At 38.0% G+C, this 15,909-nt stretch overlaps 1 protein-coding gene across 9 annotated transcripts in view; it reads right to left on the bottom strand.

The window, feature by feature from the left end:
- The window catches only part of LOC114456551 (ryanodine receptor 3), a 131,506-nt gene that overhangs the window by 20,708 nt on the left and 94,889 nt on the right, over positions 1-15,909 (bottom strand). For 5 of the 9 annotated variants that reach the window (XM_028438401.1, XM_028438403.1, XM_028438407.1 and 2 more), the window contains 20 exons: positions 15,207-15,296; positions 14,982-15,125; positions 14,121-14,183; positions 13,870-13,945; positions 13,550-13,673; positions 12,845-12,960; positions 12,700-12,767; positions 12,497-12,618; positions 12,299-12,348; positions 10,746-10,806; positions 8,759-8,997; positions 7,510-7,591; positions 7,283-7,413; positions 6,869-7,192; positions 6,073-6,313; positions 5,863-5,950; positions 5,665-5,757; positions 2,630-2,800; positions 2,464-2,523; positions 2,250-2,384 (listed from right to left, as the gene is read on the bottom strand). In XM_028438401.1, the coding sequence (XP_028294202.1) occupies positions 2,250-2,384; positions 2,464-2,523; positions 2,630-2,800; positions 5,665-5,757; positions 5,863-5,950; positions 6,073-6,313; positions 6,869-7,192; positions 7,283-7,413; positions 7,510-7,591; positions 8,759-8,997; positions 10,746-10,806; positions 12,299-12,348; positions 12,497-12,618; positions 12,700-12,767; positions 12,845-12,960; positions 13,550-13,673; positions 13,870-13,945; positions 14,121-14,183; positions 14,982-15,125; positions 15,207-15,296 (2,478 nt within the window). Of the gene's footprint in view, positions 1-2,249; positions 2,385-2,463; positions 2,524-2,629; positions 2,801-4,374; positions 4,390-5,664; positions 5,758-5,862; positions 5,951-6,072; positions 6,314-6,868; positions 7,193-7,282; positions 7,414-7,509; positions 7,592-8,758; positions 8,998-10,745; positions 10,807-12,298; positions 12,349-12,496; positions 12,619-12,699; positions 12,768-12,844; positions 12,961-13,549; positions 13,674-13,869; positions 13,946-14,120; positions 14,184-14,981; positions 15,126-15,206; positions 15,297-15,909 lie in introns of all 9 variants that reach the window. The other 4 variants (XM_028438399.1, XM_028438402.1, XM_028438400.1 and 1 more) reach the window with 1 other exon arrangement.

Here is a 15,909-nt window from a genome sequence, read left to right as displayed (position 1 = left end):
CTCAACAATGAATACAATTTGTTTGCATTCTAAACTATATAAACACAACAACGCAAACCTCCGCCAAGTTTAGAGATGAAAAGTCACCAGCAGGTGGTGCTGTAAAACCAGTCAAACATCAACATCAGGGGCTCTCAACTGGTCTCACCCTGTTACCCACATTTAGCCATTAAATTGCAACCCACTTTTTTTTTTAGAATTCAACCAACAAATTTAGTTTTTCAAAAATAGCTGTTGAAAACACACATACAGTATATTATATTTTTTACAACCTAAATCTCAATAATTTCCGGTGCAACATGCATTTTACAGAATGCATGTCAAAAGAAAAGTTTATTTTAAAATAAAAGACAAGTCCGACATGAGAGACATTAAAGCTGTAATATGTAGAATCGTGAGGCGCTCCACACCCCCCCCTGCCCTCCTGAAAAACTGACCACCCGTCTTGGAAACGCTGAGTGCACGCGCACAACTGTGGAACTCTTTGCAACTGTTTTCTCCGTAGAGACTAGTAGCAAATGTCAGGACTTTATCTTGTGTTATTGGAGAGTTTTCTGATGTTTTCAGAAACATGAAATCACATGTAACTCACTGCTGTGAGGACAGTAAGAGGCTCAGAGCTGCTGCACACACAAGCAGCCGCTGCTCCGCCTCCTGATCCCAGCTGATCAGAGCAGACACACTCCACACTGCAGATGAATTGGGTCTGTTCTCTATTTCCACCTTAGATAATGTTTCTTAGTTATCACCATCTTTCTCTGACAGCGCACGAACTGAAAGCGGAATGTGCGCAGTCCACCGCATACCGAGTCAGAGTAACCTCCGCGGACTCAGTTCCTCCTGAACACGTTTGTGCCTTTATTCTGTTGCTACTCCACCTCAGTCTTTTTTCCTCTCACTTTGCCGTGTAACCACTGTGCCAAAAGCCACGTTAGAGACTTCATCTTGAATATGAAGCCACGGGACTGTCTCTACTCTCAGATCGGGAACCCCATTGACTTTTGACGAGCAGCTCGAGCCGCCAATAGTAATTCTTAAAACAACTCATGGGCTCGCCCTGTTGATAGAAAGATCTCTGATCCCATTTATGCAATAAAATAAAATAATTTATTCAATTGCCATAACAAAACATCCATTGCTGTCTTATAAAAGATTGCACTTGTTGTAGTGTTGACCTTCGACAGAAAGATCTCTGATTGGCTGAAGTCCAGCGTCACGCTCCTTTATTTCTAAAGCTCATTTACAGAGCCAGGAAAAGTAGCAGAGATTCACTGTCCACTCAGAACACTTTGGATTATAACATGCTCAATGATGATTATGGATTTTTGACCAAATAACACCAGAACAAAATTACATATTGCAGCTTTAAGTATTTATTTATTTATTTTTGATCAGCTGTCCGCAACCCACCCAGTAGAGGTCCGCAACCCACTTTTGGGTCCCAACCCACCAGTAGAGAAATTCTAATTTACATTATTCCAAAACTTGTTCTGGATACTGTATCCACAATTCCAGCAGGATCATCTACAAAATTGAACTCATTCTTCCTTTTGACATTGTCGATCCGCTCACCCAATTTAATTTAAATCTGTTAAGAACTTTTTGAGATATCTTGCTAACAAACATCCACATTAACAGACAGACAAACACATGGCGATAAAAACATTACCTCCTTGACTGAGGTAATTAATATTTAAACCAGCACCATGTGAACAACGCAAAGTATAAATTTAATTAAATTTAGAAAGTGTCTATTTGTATGGTTGTCGTACGGACAGCCCCCGGTGGTATTGATACGTTTACCAAAGTACACGTACGTAGCGTTTCAGAATTAGGTTATAACCCTATATCACAAATACTTTTAGGGTTAGGATTAGGGTTAGTCTTGGTCACGTGACCAAAACTGGCCAATGAGGGGAGCTGTGTACAGAATGTCGGTATATTGATATGGCAACCGTACAGATAGGGTTAGGGTTAGATTTAACATGACTGTCTAATGAGGCTGAATGCGAAATAGAGTTCTCAAATAAAAGGGGAGTAATTCAATCAGTGCTTAGGATAGAATAGAATAGAATAAAGTTTATTGCCATATGCACATGCCAAAAAAGAACAGGTAAACGTAATTCTTGTGCATGTCCCAGAGTCAGATTAAACAATAAGAATGTATCACTTTGACTACAATCAGTGACACCGAGGCATCTCTTGGAGCTCAGATTGTCGTCCTGCAGGTTAACATGTTTTACTCTGACCTGCTCAAGGTTAAACACAGCTGCAGAGATCCTCTGAATACGATCCACCACTCTTTCAGGCTCTAGCGGGCCCTCGGTCCTCATCACTACGTCTTTGTACAAGTTGAGCTGCCATCTCACTGCAGGGTCCTCTGACTGAGAACGTAGTTCAGAAACAAAAATTTAAAAGTCCTATAATATATATCGTATAGTTTAATTATTTTGGGTTCCTTACCTTTTCTCGAAGATGCAAATTATGTCGAATGTGGTCTTTGACCTCATCGTCTGTATCTTTCTGTCGAGTGAAACAAGTTAGGATTTTAAATCTCTTTATCGTTGAACGTCCTAGTTACGTGACTTGCGCTTTAGTCTGACACGTGCTATACAATGTGTTTTCTCACCATGAGGTAGCGTGTTTTGGACAGAGAGATGAGCTCCTGATCCCCCGGGGTGCACATGTTCAGACCGATTGGCAGCATCTTCTTCAGAGCAGCAACGATCAACGAGGTCTGGATGGAGTAAAACTCACCGCGCCTCTTCTTGTGCTTCCTCTCCTGGTCTTGTCCTCCTGACTGTAACATTATTGAAATCATTAAATAAATTCAGGCGGAAAAGCGTCTCCTCAAATATGATGAAATATAGTATATTACACAGCACAAACTTATGGTGGAATTCTGGTAGAAAAAACTACTTGTTAGCATTTCTGAAAGCCCTCATATGAATGTATTATCACAACAGAGTAGTAGCATAATAAATATCTAAATATCCCATATAAAGATCGTGTTAGCCACTGTAACGCATTACTATCGGTGAAATATCACAGTTCTTAACTAAAATCAACATGCTATTACAGTATGATGCTGTAATAACATATTGTACAGGACTTAAATTATTTTTTTGACTAATTTAGCTCTTTCACATTCTGTAAAGCTGTCAGAAAGTTTAAAAAAAACTTATTACCACAAGCATTAGTTAGAATTTGCACAGAAATGTTTTTTTTTATGTTTAATTATTGTCTAATAATTAAAACATTTGTCTAGTCACTAGAGCAAGAGCAAGTCTCCTAGTCATCTAAATACCAGATTACAGTAATAATAACCGTAATGTAATTAAAATATACTAGTCATAATATTAATCTAATATTGAAATACTATACTAGAGCAATAATAATAATTTAAATACTACACAAGAGTAATTATAATAATCCAATAATCAAAATAATATACTATACTAGAGTAATAATAATAATATATTAATCTAAATACTATACTAGACTACAGTAGTAGTAATAATAATAATATATTATACTAAATAATATACTAGACTAGAGTAATATTAATAATCTAATAATCTAAATAATATACTCAAGTACTACACTATACTATAGAAATAAAACTAGCATATAGCATATATAATCTACAGGAAATGAAGAAAAACATTATTCTCATTATACATTGTACATATTCATATACAGTACATCCACGCACATTTACAACTATCATCCATTACATTATGACCTTAATGTGACCTTCTGCTTTATATTATATGGGTTTCTTTTTTTCAGGATTTCCTGTCATCTCGCAGGAATAATTTACGAATCAAACTGATTCATATCCTTGCTTTTTCCTTGTTTGCATTGTTTTGTTTCTGGAAACTCAAGTGCATGTACAAAGTCTTGGCTCGCGGCCAGGTCCCATGATGAAAAGCAATCCAGTGATATTCACCTGCCTGTGGTCATAAAGTAATGCTTGATTGCTGTACACACTAATAGATTTACGCACGAGTACACAAACACACAAATAGCTTACGGTCAACATCTGCCAAACACACACACACACACACACACCCCACACCATCACAATCCACCAACAGCAAACACACCAGTGGCACTTGATCACAGGATTGGCTAAAGAAAGGCTGGCCTTCAGATATTTTCCGATGAGCCACAAGGCAATGAGGAATGAGTAAGGTGATGGTGTCGCACGTGATGAATGGAGGCCACAAATCATCAGGAAAACATGAGACGGAACTGCACTAAACACTACAGAGCACAGCGGCACAAGCTTTTGGCTTTTCTGCTTAGCGACTGCAGCGCGTAAGCCAATAAGCTGGCGGGGTGTACAGCTCATGCACTACATCACTCTACCTTCTCCTTAAAGGACTGTTAGAGACGGAGAGATAGAGAGACAGGCACAGGGAGAAAGGCAGATAGAAGGGAATAATAGGAGAGTAATTAATGGAGGCACACGATCCTCATGTGGACGTGCACAACACTCAAACAGGTTGGGTTGTTAGTTCGGTTGGGGGAGGTCAGTTCTTTGCTTCTGTTGGCATGCATGTGTATTAGAATGCACAACATACGCACACAGTTCTATGTCAATTCAAAATTTCAGCGCATGTCACATCCACTGATCGATAACATGGCAAAGAAAATGTTCATGTTGCATCATACTGATTCTACTAATCATCAGTCTTTTCACTTCCCTCCAGCAGCTTCTGAGTATTAGAGAAGTGAATAATTTGAAACAGCATTAAACTCTGCATTTTCAGAGGTTTTGTAGATTTTGCGAAGGGAACGCATTATGTTTGATTTCTAAAATAGGGTTAAAGCCAAACTTGAAACGCTGTTTCAAATTGGAGTGATTCAGTATGATCTGAGAGGATTTTTTTATGATGCAATGGTGTTTATTATCTGAGGAAATTGTTCGCAGTCACAGCCTTCAAAGTGTTTTAAAAAGCACTTTAAAAAAGAAAACAAAAAAACAAACCAATAATAATAATAATAACACCAAACCAAAAGCAAACCATGTTTTTTAAGCTTTGTGATGCAAAGTAAAGTAGTAACAGTATGTTCAGGTTTATTTAATTCAGACAACTTTTTTCAGGATATTTGCTTTGATCTTTTGACCTATATCGACTGCCAACTGTCAGTATTCCTCAAAGGCGTCTGCTGATCGTTTTGATGTGTCCTTATGAGTTCTTTCTGGGTGTTCTCTCATCTTTGTTGATGTTGAAACTCCGCCTCCTAATCTGGTCGCCTCATGTTTACTCTCCCACACCTGGGGCTCTCTTCTCCAGAAACCATCGGGTCACAGAAGGAACTCGTGGGGACACATCAAAGCGATCAGCAAACGCTTCTGAAGAAGACTGACAGTTGGCAGTCGAAACATGTCAGGAGATCAAACTCAATTTCAAAGTAAACTTCCTGAAAAAAGTTGTCGGAATAAATTAAACCGTAACATATTATTTAAAAAAAAAGAAGACAAAAATGAACTTGCTTCAATTATAAAGTAGTAACGTTTACCTTGATATGAGTAAATACATTGCTGTTCTTCCTTTTTGTATAACATTTCCTATTTTTTTGTCATTATGTTTTGTTGAGCAGAATAAACTTGGAATTCAATTTCTGTATGTGTATGGAGGAGTCGCACTGTACCTTTGACATCTTTGTTTTATTATCACCAGTTAAGAAGGAAAGGTTGTTGATTTCATTCTGAACCACAAAGTTTTGTTCCTCTCTTTTAAAATTCTGTGGGGACACAAAAGAAAGCAAAGAAAATCAATGATCTGATTTGTAAACCATCTTTATGCTTTGTATTAATATATTGATGCATTGATGAAATTGTGTATTTACATGAGACTTGCACCACAGGATGAATATCTCTGCCACCATCCTGAAGAGCTCATTAGAATCCGAGTCTGGCTCTTTCAGCCACCTGGACCTGCAGGGACACAAAGATTAATGGACTCTCTCTTCTCTGTTTGCCAACAGGAAGATTCTCATCATCCTCCTTTTAACGACTCCTATTAAACAGTTTAATCTGTTGCTGCTTGGCACGCTGACCTGTTGTTGTCCACGTAGCGGATGAGCATGGGGTAAAAAGCATACAGGTCCCGACAGAGCACAGCAAACTCATCCAGGATTAGCAGCTCGGCCTCCTGCGTGTCCCCTTTATTGTCCGCCTTCAGCAACTCTTCCTCAGCCACCACCTTCACCGTTTTTTTCTTTAGCTTCTCCAGTGTAGGTAAAAAGTGGCTCTTGAGCAGATCTGCGCGGGCTTTGCTGATGATCGGCTGAACGTAAACTAAAAAGAAAGAAAATATTTATTTTACTAACAAGTTCTGATGAACTACGGCCGGGGCCCACGGAACGTCCACGCGCCAAATAACACGTACCACGTTCCAGAGAATTCAGTCAAATGACTCGTTTCCCAAATCAAATTGTGCAACGTGAAATCGTAATCAACGTTGAATTGCCTTTGAAACGATACATCATGTGTGTATATGTTCTGAATTTAGAAATGACCAGAAAAAGGGGATGGGCCCCCCCTTTGAAAAAGGTCTCAGAGAGGTTCTTAATATCCGGTCATAGAATAACCATGTCAAATTACAGCCTGATTCAACAAACAATAACGGAGGAGGCCCCCTGGCACCCCCGTGGCATATACGGAGTAATAGGGAATTGGAGTTGTAATTGAAAAAAATGCTCGTCACTGTAATCGTAATTGAACATGGATAATTGAAAACGTAATTGTAACAAAAATATGTAAATGACCCCAACCCTGGACCCAGCCCTACTGAAAACACTTCCAAAATCCTAGAACGTGCAGGTGTATCAACTGTAAACACCCTTCACCCACCTGCGATCCTCTTCATCCAGGATGCCTCATCGATGCCCAGGTTGTTGTTAAGGATCTTGAGGATGTTGCCCAAGATGAGGCTGAGGTGCTCTGAGGTGACCGTGGTGCAGCAGATGCTTCCACTAGTAGCTGCCTGGTTTTCAGGACCCCTCTCCCACCAATAGGACAGATAATTACACAGCATAGGCAGCACCACCTCGATCACATGGGGCATCTCAGCGTATCGTGCTCCAGACTCAGCCATGTCGTTGATATCCTTCATCAGGTTGTCCAGGCGAGGCATTCCAGGACACATGTCTTCCACTGACACTTTTATGCCAAGAACTAAAAGAAAAAAAATAGCGTAAAGGAAACAAGACCTTCCAACAGTGATGGCAGATTTTCCCGTGTTTGATATCAATGCAGATGACTCACTCATTCGCTCTCTGGTACTTTTGGTATTAAACACAGAACAAGGGTTATATGTGTTGAGCAGGGGCTCCAAGAAGGCAACAGGAATGGCTCCGGCTAGGGTTGCCAGACACTGGCCGAGAGCTGGCAGCTGTCTGAGGGATGACAAATAAATCGATAAAAGTCAAAGTGACACTTTGTCAAAGTTTTATGTCATCTGTGCAGCAAAAATACAAAAACCCAAAGAATACCTTTCAACATAAATGTTTTTCCCAGTGCCGAGGGCATAGAGGCTGGTCAGGATTCGATAACAGGAAACTTGAACATCATCCACTGTAAAATATAGACAAAAAGAGTTGATAGGTACAGTAAAAGGACAACAGCTAACCATGAAAAATATAAAATCATCAAAAAAGTCTAAATATCTATTCATCTACTTTTTTGTTATTTATTTTGAGCTTTATAAAATATAACTTTAGTTGTATCAACTCATGTATTTAGAACTTGTCGACTACCTTCCAGTGTGTGTAGGAGAACAGGGAACCACTGATGTTGGACTTGTAAACACTTGAATTTGAGTTTAGGTTTAATTGTGACCAAAGTAAATAGAAAATTGCATAAAAAGATATGCTAACTGCGGTAACTGAAACAACTAAAGCACAGGAATTGTGAAGTATCGAACTAGACTTCTTTAACAGAATATTCATGTCATTTGGAAATGTGTTTAGTATACTTTACATCGAGCATCTATTGAACATTTGTTTTATTTTGAACATGTTTCTTCGAAAATTCTTGAATGTATCTAAACTCTAACTATTTAATTTCCATTGATTTGATATAGGCTATAATCAACGCCATGCTAGGTAATTTAATATCCAATTAAGTAAAAATAGATAAATAAAAAATAAATAAAAACCAAAAAATATAGAAACTAAATATTAAATTAGAGTTGGGTTAGATGTTTACTTCTTCTTCTAACTCTATTGGAGTTTTTAATGTGATTTCTATCTGAGGCTATATTCCATGAGAGCTACCCAGGGGCTTGTGTAATTCCCAGTGGCTAGTTAGTACTGATGTGCAGAGACAGAAAATCCCCCTTGAAAAAACCGCTTGACCTTTTAAAATCCAGTGGAGTATATGATTAACCCATGTTAACTTCTCTACTGTCATTAAATCCACAATTTACCATGACATGCAGAACTAATACAGAGAAATGTATTCACAACTGCCTGGCATGCCTGTTAAACCCAGTGCGAAAAGACAAACTTACAAAATTCAACAACCTGAATAAATTTACCACCAATTAAGATATTTCGACATCGTGCTTAGCGTGTCAGTTAGTAAAAAAAGGAACTTGTATTCTCAACCATGATTTTCTTAAGCACTGTGACAAAATTCCTTGAAAAGGCGGGATGTTGTGTATAGCCTCAACAGTGACAGTGACATCAAACAACATGTTTGATGTTTGCTTTTTTTTTCCTCTCTGCTAACAGAACTCACAGAGCAGGTCGACTCCGAAATGGTGTTGAGTAATGTGTTCAAACAGAGCGGTTAGGATGGGCAGCAGAGCCACAGTGGTGTAGTTGATATTCTGTGACACTCCTTTCATCTGTGAGCGAGAGTGAGTGAACTTTCCCAACTTCAGGTTCTCGAAGGTTTTCTCCAGGTCCTCCGCGGCGTTTTCAAAGAAGGTCCTCAGCCCCACTCTCACTGTCTCCGAGCCCGACTTCATCACCGTCCTGTTGGAACCCATGAGAACGTGATAAATGGTTGATGAGGATGTACTCAAGGGTGCAGCTGTTATAAAATACTACCGGTAGATATCTCGTGGTATGCAAAGTAAATCACTGTTTACCCTCAGTGGGTCGACCTCATCGCAATTACTTCCCACTTGTCGTGGGTGAAGGTTTTTCTCATTAAAAAAGGACACGTGAGCGTCAACCTGACGACCCTCACCATCAAGCATGGTTGATCCTGATAATTTCATGAATAATTATAACCATGGGGAGTTAGCCAATACATGAGCTCAGTACCATACCATATCACATACACTGCGCATTATTACAAATATTTTAATACATAAAATACAAATTAATCCCTTCCTTTTCCAGCTTTTCTCAGCACACAATCTCTATCACTGAATTACCAATTGTTACACAATAATGCGTTCCAGAAGGATGGAACTAGGGCAGACATAGCCAAATGGCGGCACGGGGGCCACATGTGACTCATGGTCAAATTTTGTGTGGCCCCCAAAACAAAATAGTAAGTTGTGAAGTTGGAAGTTATATGAAGCGCAACATAACACACAAAAGACCAGAAATGACAGAAAAATGCACAAAATGTCAACAAAACCACACAAAAGGAAAACAAAGACACTCTAACCAACCACGTAAACACAAAATGACTACAAAATCAACAACATATACAAAAGGACAATAAAGACACAAAATGCCAACAAAATTGCACAAAATTACTGAAGAACACACAAAATGACAGCAATAACACTAAAAAAAATAACAAAAACATACATATAGACTCGAAAAACACACAAAAAGGAGGTAACAATAATGTGCCAAGAAAATAAACAAAATGAATTGAAAAACACACTAAGGGGCGAATTTACTAATATCTGAAATAAAGGGTGGTAAACCAGTTGCTTCCCTAAATATTTTGGTGACGCAGTTTCCTCACCTGCTGCGAGGAATTCACTAAGATTGCAGCAATGATTAGTGCACATGCAGAAGTGGTGGAGACGGCCCTATTTAAATGAGCGTTTTGTACGTGTTATGTTGAACATGGAGCGTGAAGGAGAGCTGAGTCTGCAGAAGCGAAAAAATACATTTGAAGCAGCAGAATTGGAGGTGTTAGTAGAGGAAACTAATAAAAAATTGATGAATTACAGCAAAGACACAGGCTGCGTCCAAATAGTCGCTCCTATCTCCTTTCCTATCCACTGTTCCTTCACCCCCGGAAGTGTTTAAGTGGTGACATGTTTTAATACCCCTAAACTTTTAGTGAATCTGCCCCTAAATGTCTAAAAAAAAAAAAACACACACACACACACACACAAATAAACTACAAAGACAAAACCCTTTGTTGTTTCCTATGTTACTGCTCTGATTGGTCATTATTCTAAATGCTAACATGAATGTTGATCATTTGGCCCTCGGATCAGACAATGACATTTTTGTCTCTGATAGAAGTCGCCCATCTCTGAATTAGGGCATCCACAACAATTCTTGAGCGCAAACAAGACACGATAACACACTGCCATTTAAGCCTCATTATACGTGTGCAGCATTATCAAACCTCACATTCTCTGTGAAGAACACTCGGAGCCTTGGGCTGTATGAGTGCAGCATGAAATTTGTGTTGCTCATTTAAATTACAGGAAAAAAGGCAGATGAAAAATATGATTCACCTATTATAGTGAACTAGGGTTTATTACTTTAAATATAGCATTCTTTTGCTCATTTATACCAACCTGGTGTCCAGTGTATGAGCCAAGATGTGCAGACAGCTGACCATCGTGGATGAGTCACTTCCTATGACACATCACATACACAAAAAATGTATCATTTATTTCAATTATTTATTTAAATCAAGTATTTTGGAGACTTGATGATAAGCTGCTTAATTATAAGTAATATCAGAGGTTGTATAGTAATGAAGTAAATGTACTTTGTTACTATACTTTAAGTAGCTTTTTTCATGATGGACTTGTCCTTTTTTCATGTCTTGTCCGGATTCAAACTCATCAAAATGTCTATTTTTCCCAGGGACCCTGAATACATCTCTGGGACACATGAATTTAAAAGACCGTAACTCCGCTAATAGTTGCTCTATCGAAGAAATTCTACCAGTTTCTGAAAGCTACGGATAATAATATCAAGCAAACACTTGATTCACCAACTGTTAAGATTTATGGCAGTCTTTTTTTTGTTTTTTTTAAAAACACTTACTTGAGTAGGCCTGCACGATTATGGCCAAAATGCTAATCACGATTAATTTGATCAATATTGTAATCCAAACTATAATCACAATTAAAACCGCAAGCAGCGTTGAACGGGCCCTCGCAACCACACGCATGTCAGGACGTGGCGCACGTTGAGGTGTGTTGCATGTCGGGGTGTGGCAGAAATTTTAAAATGTTGAGACGTAGCTGACAATTTTATAATACCTATGATTTCCTTTTACCAATAGGTGGCGCAATGACTATGTTGGGCTAAACCATAACTAATTTTTTTGGGCAAACTCTTATAATAACTACAATAAGCTTTGCGCTCGCTCGCTCGCACGCCACGTGATCCCCCTATGCTGTGAAAAATTCCTGGTGAGAACCCTGTTGTGGTAGTGTGGTAGAAATAAATAGCAGTACTTAAACAGGTGAGGGAAATCCTCAGTGTACTGAAGTAATAGTTCTTCAGTACACTGAGGATTACCCTCACCGCTATTGAGTCATTTTGTCATTCACATGTGCAATTCCCCCAAAATCTTCAAATTTTTCACCAGTCCTATTATGCTTACAAACTTTCATGAGTTTTTTAATGTGTTTAGGCCCTCAAAAATGTGATCATTTCACCGTAAATAAAATAATAATAATAAAAACAAGGTGCATTACAACAGAATCCTACACACCGTTGTGCTCGGGCCCTAATTACTTATTATGTTAGGAAAAAATCTGTGTTTTTATTACACTACTTTTAAACAATTTGTGTACAGTTTATAGTGCAAAATTAAACTTTAAATAACAATTATACCAACAACATAATAATAATTAAAAAAAATAATTGTGCCAATTTTTTTTTCCACAAAATACTTTTGATTCTTAAGTAGATTAAATGTGACTTTTACTCAAGGGATTTTCTAAAGGGGAATTTTACTTTTACACATTTTAGTCATTTTCCATTCTTTGTACTTTTACTTGGTTATTTTTTCATATACTTTATACACCTCTGAGCAATATCGACTTGAGGATTCAAGTAGTAGAAGTATTTTACATTTTGAAACATTCAAAGACAAAATCATTCATCTTACCAAACAGTGAAATCCTATGTCTGACAAGAGCTGCCAATTTACAAAACAGGCTGAAGACCAGAAAAAGAGAGGAAAAAAAACATTAAAATCACTACTATTCATATTAAACAGATTGTTAACTATTAGTATTACTTGTGGTGTGAGGTTAAAAGTTGTAGTTCCAGCAGTTTAAAGTAAACTCTTTAGGATATTGTCTACCTGGTGACCATCTCCTTCTCTTTGTTGGAGGCGTAGCCACTGCTGCTGAGGTTCTTGTTGGGGGAGGACAGGAAGTAAAGAGAGTGGTTCTTGAAATACTGATCGATGAGAGGGAGGAGAACCTGAGGGATGCGAGCAAATCTAATTAGCCCGTATGTCGCTGTGATTCATTTGCGAGCTTCAGCGTGGCCCTCCCTACTTACTTTGGCGAAAAATTTGATTTCTTGCTCATGAGGAGACCGATCCATTTTTCCACTGGCAGCCATGGCCTCTGGAGTGAGAAATGTTGTTAGATGGAAAGTATGAGGATGGTAGCATGTGTATTTTGGTCATATTTTGTTTTATTACCTAAGTGGGATATGAACTCCTGGGCTGAGTCGACATACTTGAGCAGCTTCTTTAGAAATTTAAATGCAAATCTTTTCTCCATGGAAGAGGAGTCCTGCTCCAAGTCCTTTCGTCCTCTACAAAACATACATTTTCCATAAATTAGACTGTTTTTCCATTAAAAGTGTTACATGACTTATTTTTCTCGGGCAGTGTTTCTCAAATGGGGACATGCAATTGCACTACAAAGGGGTACTTGAGAAAGAGAGAATGAAAATCTACAAATGAAAGCATTAAAAATATTGGGTTTTATAAACTTAATTTAGTTGTAAATGATATTCATAATAATGATGACGGAAATGATCTTGATTAGAACATGAACTGAAAATACAATGGTCAGCCTTGGTTCCACAACAGGCAGGAATTGATAAAAAAAAAAAAACCATTGAAATAATCTATTTGGAGGCACTAAATACCATTTAATACCATTTAATACCACTTATTTACAAAAGGTGATTCTTTAAAATGTGTGTTGTCACTTATTCATTCCATTATTATGCTTTATAGTTGTTTTTTCGTAGTATTCTGAGTAAATGCTGTAGTCGGACAAAGTGGGTACTTGAATTCAAAAATAAAAGAAAAGAGTGCATGAGACAAAAAAGTTTGAGAACCACTGTAATCTAGTGTGTTGCTGAGCAGATACAGTAATAAGTGTGAAGTATTGACCTTATGATGCTGTAGCCACTGATTTGCAAAAAGCGAAAAAGGTCCTGAGCCTTCTCTCGATCTCTCAATTTCTCTTTGGCTGTCAGTGTGTCATACGGCACTAAAAGAGGGTGTGTACCGCCTCCTGAAAGCACAAACAAAACCAGAATTTATTCACAGAATGTAAAAAAAAAACTGTACAAAGCTGTGGTCTATCAGGTTAAAGAAGAAAAAAGGGGGTAGCACTTGAAACGCTTACAAAGTACGTTTTAACAACCGATCACGCCGCACTTTAATCTGTCCACGCAGTTTCTATGTGATTGATTTCATTAAAAAATCACCTCTGTTTCCAAGGTCACTCTTCTTCTTCTTGGCCCAGATGTTATGGTAATTTTCAGCCACCACCTCCACCATCCCCTTGGGCCAAAGACAAAAAAATTCACATTGAGAAGCATGTCTCCCCCTCTCCACATTGCTCATTTCAATTCAGGAAACATCAGCTTTAATCTTGTATTCCAACAGCAAAATCATTTCATTATAAAAAACCAAAAACAAAGGATGCACAAAAAATAAAAACCATGCGGTTACTCACCTGCAGCTCTCTGGAGAGAACCACGTTGCTCACGTCTATCGGGCTTGGGTTAAAGCCATTTGCCTGGGGATGGATGTTCATTTGTTTATTGTAGTTTAACAACAGGATTTTTGTTTTAAAAAAGCACTCTTTGTACCTTTAGTGAGGATTAGGACACCAAACCAATTTGTATTCCAGGTGAATAATCTTTTAATTATCCACGAGTCAAGATGCATGCTAGGCTAGTTAGTTTGCACTTAACTATATTTATAAAGTACATAAATATTTTATGTGGATGGGAAAAGATGGCAAATAACACAATCAAATAGCTATAACCCACTGTGCTAACAATGCTACAAGTGTTTTTGAAATGAAAGGTACAAACCTTATACATACCTTATAGCATATATAGTAAATATTCAACTGTAGGACATAAATTACAAAAAAAACACAAATAAAATAAATAGAAATTAACATTAAAAAAATAAACAAAAACAACAGCATAAAACAAAAATAAAATAAATAAAAAAGTGTGCAAATGACAAATGAAGGAATATGAATAGGGGGATATCAGAATGGTTACAGTTATTAAAGCAATAAAAGGGTAATTCCTCCAAGGGGTTGGATACTTATGATAGGCGCTACAGATTAAAAAAGAGGTTTAAAGTTTTCAAAATTATTTCCTAATTCTAATAAGTTGCTAAATTGATATTTCAATTATCTGAAAGGAAATAACTGCTCGGAATAATTCGGGGTCATTACAAGGGGGCCTTGTTCAAACGATAGAAAACAAAATGTTGGTAATTAAGCAGCAATATTTATAATACATTAAACATTTTGATGTGAGGAGGAAGAAGAAGCAGCATTATTTCTCTGCTTTACCTGTGATGTCTGTGATATCTTCTTTATTTTCTCACTCTCCCTCAGAGACATGCTCTCTACATCCTTAGTCCTATCGATGCTCCAGCCCATCGCCAACATGCTCTTCAGAGACTCTCTAATCGGCCATCTGTAAATCTCTTTCTCCTGAAAGAAAAAAAAAAACACAAACATGAAAAATAAAACTCAAACTTAAATCTGTAAATGAAATCAATCAATCTAAACTACCTTCTCTGTCAGGCCTTTGTAGGTCCTGAGCTGAGGGTGAATCTTTGCCTTGTCGTCCACACAGTCTCCATATTTCCAGCCCAGCAGCACCTGAAGAAGAGCAGTGATGAAAGGTCTCATTGTTTTCAGATCTCCTGAGCATTAGTTTTGTTATCTTTAGTCAGAAATTCAAAACTAGGAGTCGTGGTGCACTTACATCTTCATATTCTCAGCTTTGTTGAATATGCTAAGGACATTTACAGATTAAAGCTGCAGGATGTAAGTTTTTTTTGGCATGATTTGATCAAAAATCCATAATCATCTTTGAGCATATCGTAATCCAAAGTGTTCTGAGTGGACAGTGAATCTCTGCTGCTTCTCCTGGCCCTGTAAATTAATAATAATCCAGGAGCATGACGCTGGATGTCAGCCAATCAGAGATCTTTCTACAAACACGTGTGCTCCATGAGCTGGTTTGGACGTTACAATTGGCTGCTACTCAGGAGAAACGGACTGCTTTGCGTCCGTGCAGGGTCCTGCACACGTACTGGTGTCAGAGAGAGAGTGAGAACAGACGGGATAAACCATGTGTAAACTCAAGACAAGCTTATTTAAGGTGATTTAATTTTATAGTCTAGATGTGGAGTGATAATTGTCAGTCTGCCCTAAGTGGCAGGCAGCTGAGATCACAGCTGCCTCTGTGTGATCTCTCTGGCAGGGACAA

This window comes from Gouania willdenowi, chromosome 22 (assembly GCF_900634775.1).
Source record: "Gouania willdenowi chromosome 22, fGouWil2.1, whole genome shotgun sequence".
Lineage (NCBI taxonomy): Eukaryota > Metazoa > Chordata > Actinopteri > Blenniiformes > Gobiesocidae > Gouania > Gouania willdenowi.
The sequence above is the reverse complement of the archived record's forward strand: the minus strand, read 5'-3'. Positions and strand labels throughout refer to the sequence as shown.